Source organism: Aplysia californica, unplaced genomic scaffold (genome assembly GCF_000002075.1).
Source record: "Aplysia californica isolate F4 #8 unplaced genomic scaffold, AplCal3.0 scaffold00180, whole genome shotgun sequence".
Lineage (NCBI taxonomy): Eukaryota > Metazoa > Mollusca > Gastropoda > Aplysiida > Aplysiidae > Aplysia > Aplysia californica.
The window spans coordinates 802,957-808,198 of NW_004797450.1; the positions used below are offsets into that span (position 1 = coordinate 802,957).

A 5,242-nucleotide genomic window follows, 5' to 3' on the forward strand; every position below is an offset into this window, starting at 1 on the left:
AGAAGAGACAAAATTAAAAATGAAGTCATAAGGGACACCGTGGGAGCAACACCAGTCCTACGGAGGGAGCGAGGGAGGGGGAGAAGGGAGGGAGAGAGAGTGAGAGTGAGAGAGAGGGAGGGAGGGAAGGGGGGTGGAGAATGAGAGAGAGAGAGAGAGACAGAGAGAGACAGAGAGAGAAAGAGAGAGAGAGTAGCCGTTATGATGATTCCACAAAACTTACCAACACCTTGTCATCATAGTGTCCTTCCATCAAGACAATTCCTGTCAGAGAAAAACAACAAAAGACAAATCAGTACAATACAAAGACAGAAAAAATCCAGCAAGAGTTGCTGCTCAAATCATTGACAAGGTTTAATAAATCAACAAGGAGATATGTAAACATGAGAGCGATGAAAGAAAAGATATTCCTCTTAAAAGTGAACAAATTAAAAGTTTTGAGTATTTTGATGATAAAGAAATATTATATACAGTAGTCTCCGCCTAAGATCCCACTGCTTACAATCCCGGTTCGCTAAAGATCCCGCTGTTTTAAGAAAACAGAATTTTTACTTTACAAAGGTCACCCCTAAGATCCCGCTCTGATTCACTCTGAAGGTCTACATTCGGCTAAGATCCCGCATTTCAGATCATAATTTGAGGAACAAAAACCCGGGCGGGCACAGCCGATCAAACAAGAGTGAAAAGTTGAGATCAATAAACTGTCCGTCGCTTCAAAGATCAGCCACTATCGTGAATGTGATCACATACACGTTGTAAAACTGGATGAAGCGATACAATGTTTGCCCCCGACGGCATCACACCGGGGTGTGAACCGACCGACGCATTTGTTTTCCCCACGCATCGCACTCACACCTGAACTCTCCACCTAAACTTACATAACTCGCTGGGTGGATAGGGCCTACACGTTCGTTCCAGGCGGGATCACATCGAACCGTGAACTCTTCCCTGACCATTGCAGTAGGCGTTAATTGCAGCAGTTGTCATTACGCCCGAAATTGCTAGACAGACTGAATTTTAATTGGTGTGTTCACAACGCAATGGTGTGTAACGACAAAGACGTTTGGGGAGGGGGGGGGGACTCGGTCAGAGATGGAAAGCTATAAATTTTCGACAGGTAAAGGGGAGGGGCAACTGAATAAGCGTTGATCTTGAGACTCATGATAGGATAATAAGTGAAAATGGCTCCCCTCATGGCACTATGCACTGTGATAGGCCAGCAAGGTTAACCACTCTTTGCTCGCCATATATGTCATAAACCCACCAAGGGGTCACGTCAGTTCATTTTAGGGTGGAGGGAGACCATTTTACCGATTTTAAGCCTTAACATGGGTCCCCATAGACTCTTCCCTGGGATCGTCGGTTAAGATCCCGGTTCGCCTAAGATCCCGCATTTCCTTGCTCCCGAGCACCGGGATCTTAGGCGGAGACTACTGTATTAATAAATCAAAATTCCTACATCGTAACATTTACTCCATAATGGATTCCAGATTAATGACTTATCGGATAAGTGATCGGGAATCAAATTCCTATAAATTCTAACAGACATCAACTTAAACAGTCTTAACTGAGGGAAAGCTTATCGAGAGTACGATGATTTGAGATCTTGCATACGGTACGGTATGAGTTCAACGTCCATTATAATATGTTAACTAACGTCTAAGAAGCGGAACCTGTAAACAGTTATGTCCATTTCCCACTGGACAGAGGAAAGTACATACATGACGTAGAGAGCTTTGAAAAGTTCTCAAACGACCCAAGTTCAAGAAAAAAAGAAAAAAAGCCATGACTTACCTTTACTCTCCATCAGTTCTGGGTAGTGTGATAAAGTTAGGCATGGAGGAGCATTCTCTCGGACCATCTGATAAAACAAATAAAATAAAAAGTAAAACTATAAGCTTTTTAACATACAGCTACATCAGCACAAAGCACATGAATCAAGCTGGCTTCTTGTTATAAAGATTTTAAGACCATGTATGGCATATTTAAAAAATGTTTCTGTTGTGTACCATATCTATGGCCTTCTGGTTTATATCCGACTTCCACAATTCAATAAGAGCATAATCTTTCTTACTCAATAGCCCTTAATCAGCCAAGACTAGAAGTTATAAATTTGTTTTAGTTTTCGAGTTAGACAATGCTTTCCTGTCAAAAGACATAAAATACTGAGGTCATGTAAACCAGACAGAGACACAGTAATCTGTCGGTCTGTCTGGTTTGTACAAACATGCTAACTAAACTTACTTGTTCAACACCAGAGACTTTTTTTTCATAAGTGTTTTACGGCGCTCGCAACTGCATAAGGTCATATGAGCACACGGGACACACTAAACTTTTTCAGTTGGTAGGAAATTTTCACCGCCAACTACCCTGAGCACTCAGAACCTACCATCCTGGAGAGTGAAGTGAGAGAAGCATTGAAAACTAGTCCAAAGAACAAGGCAGCTGGAGACGATGGCATCACAACCGAAGCCATCCTTGCATGTGGCGAAACCGGAATACATTGGCTTACAATCATCTTCCAAAAAGCATGGAAAGAAAGAAAAGTGCCAGCAGACTGGCAAAATGCGATAGTGGTGCCAATATGGAAGAAAAAGGGCAGCAAGAAAGACTGCAACACCTATAGAGGCATATCTCTTCTCAGCCATGTGGGGAAAATGTATGCAAAAATCCTAGAGCGACGTACTCGCGCAAAAACCGAACATCTTCTCAGTGACGCCCAATTTGGCTTTAGAAAAGGAAGAGGGTGCACTGATGCAATCTTCGCACTCCGACAACTGTGTGAGAGGGCTTTGGAATACAAAAAAGATCTCCACCTCGTATTTGTGGACCAAGAAAAAGCCTTTGATCGAGTAATTAGAAACAAGCTATGGAAGATCTTAGAGCAGTACGACATCAAGGGACAACTGCTAGACAACATCAGGGCTATCTATGCCAACAGCAGAAGCGCTGTCCGAACTACCAGTGGAACATCGGACTGGTTTCCAGTAACATCCGGAGTGAGACAGGGCTGCAGTCTCTCCCCTCTGCTCTTCGTGATCTACATGGACCAGATAACAAAAGAGGCCAATCCAGACCCAGAGGCACTCAACGAACTCATGTTTGCAGATGACCTGGCAATGATTAACAACAAGATTCAGCTACAGGAGCATATAAACCAACTAAATGCGAGCTGCGAAAAATATGACATGAAGATCAGTATAAGCAAGACCGAAGTCATGACAATTAGCAGGAGACCAGGTAAAGTGGATATCAACATCAATGGATCCCAACTAAAACGAAACAGAGAATTCAAATAATTGGGCAGCATTTTCACAGAAAATGGAAAATTAGATCGAGAGATAGAGACTAGATGCCAGAGAGCCAACGCAGTCAGCTACCAACTGGGCCCTCTCCTGAAACATCCCAATATCCCCATGAGCACCAAGGCAAAGCTCATCAACGCCATTTTCCTTCCAACGCTCACATATCAGTGCCAGACATGGACTCTAACAAAAGCCCTAGAGAGGAAACTGGTCACATGCGAGATGAAATGCTTAAGAAGAGCGGTCAACAAAACAAGAAGAGACAAAATTAAAAATGAAGTCATAAGGGACACCGTGGGAGCAACACCAGTCCTACCACACATTGAAAAACAAAAGGTCAAGTGGTTCGGACACCTCACGCGGATGCCCTCAAACCATCCAGCTCTGAGAGCATACAACATTAAATAATCTGGATGGAGAGCCAGAGGAAGACCAAGGCGACGATGGAGTGAATCTGTGGCAGACACCCTTAAAGATCATGGGATGTCCCTCCTACAGGCCACACGACTTGCTGCAGACAGACACCTGTGTCTCCCCGCGACACCCCAGGGTGCAAGCGGAAGAAAAAAGTAAAAGTAAAAGGAAATTTTGAATTTTGTGTGGGTGGCGGCCGAAGCCTACTCTTATCCATTTTAGACAATCAAGGGGTTTTTAACGTGTGCAACTTGCCCATGGGCCCTCCGAGATTTTTCGCCCTTGTCCGAGAAGGCTAGGTGTAGATCTTTCCACCAGATGATAAGGGGTGTGGCTGAAAGACAGCAGTAAGAAGGAGCAAAGGAGTAACAGTAGATTTAGAAAGGTTGCACAAAGAATCAGGAGCCCAGAGGAGGGGACAAAGGAGGTGAAGGGGTGGAAGACAGAAAGAGGAGATCGAAAGCAGACAACAGAACATTGCTAGAAAGTAGGAAAGGAGGTGAAAGGAGACAATTTTAGAGAAGATATTTTTCGGTCGCTACCCGGATTTGAACCAGGGACCTTTGAATGAGAGGCCAACACCATAACCTCTTGGCCACGAGAGCCCCTCGGAGACTTTGATTTTACAATCCCTAGAGGGGACTTTTGACTATGAAACTGCCCTCCCCCCTACCCTCTTTCTAATGCCCATCAGTTAAAGACAAAGTTTGTGTTCCACCTCTACTAGCAATTATCGATGACCTGAATTATCAAATAACAGCTACAATCAACACAGTGGACCAAGATATTCTGAGCCATGTTTGGAAGGAATTCTCACACATTGGCTTGATGTTGTCTGTGCAGTTAGTGGTGGCCACATTGAGCACTTGAAAAATATGAAATAAAAACTTGGAGGTATGTACAAAACAAGTGTCCAGGCCAGAGTTTTCTGTTGTTTTTAGTTTTTTAAATAAATTTTGCAAGATGATTTGGGCGTATTCTTTTTCAATCACCCTGTATTATAATGACACAGTCTGAAAAGTCCACCTGTCTTAGACAACCACTTATCTCTTCAACAATGGGTGGCCATCTTAGACAATTTCAAATATATCTGTCCCCTCCCCCCCTCCCCATTCCTTCAGTCTAACAGCAAACAAATAAACAAGTACAAGACTTACCTGAAACATTGCCAGTGGAGTGAAGTAAACATCATGTCTGTCAAACTGGCAAAGGATGAACTCAAAGCCATCATCTCGCGGTATAGGAAACACAAACTGAAACAAAAAGGACGCACTTCCTGGTAAACTGTTCTGTATAATATCTTACACCCCACATCAAGAAAAAACTGGTACCAGTAATAAAACTAAGTTCTGAGAGCTGGAAAAAGCAAATATCAAAAGCAAAGTTGAGAATGAAAAATTTGGATAACCTCTACAAGAACCTGTAAAATCATAAATGGCTGAAATGTGTCTTTAGAAAACAGGCTCAAATGACCCTTGATTTAAATAGCAAAGATAATCACTCATCAATTCCCCCCCCCCTTC

General features: G+C 43.1%; 1 protein-coding gene across 1 annotated transcript in view; it reads right to left on the reverse strand.

Moving 5' to 3' along the window:
- Nucleotides 1–240: 240 nt before the first annotated feature.
- The window catches only part of LOC101857405 (ATP synthase mitochondrial F1 complex assembly factor 1), a gene marked incomplete at its 3' end in the record, with an annotated part of 14,983 nt that continues 9,981 nt past the window's right edge, over nt 241–5,242 (reverse strand). The window contains 3 exon segments of the mRNA XM_005098338.3: nt 241–264; nt 1,795–1,861; nt 4,877–4,972. Coding sequence (XP_005098395.2) covers nt 241–264; nt 1,795–1,861; nt 4,877–4,972 — 187 coding nt within the window.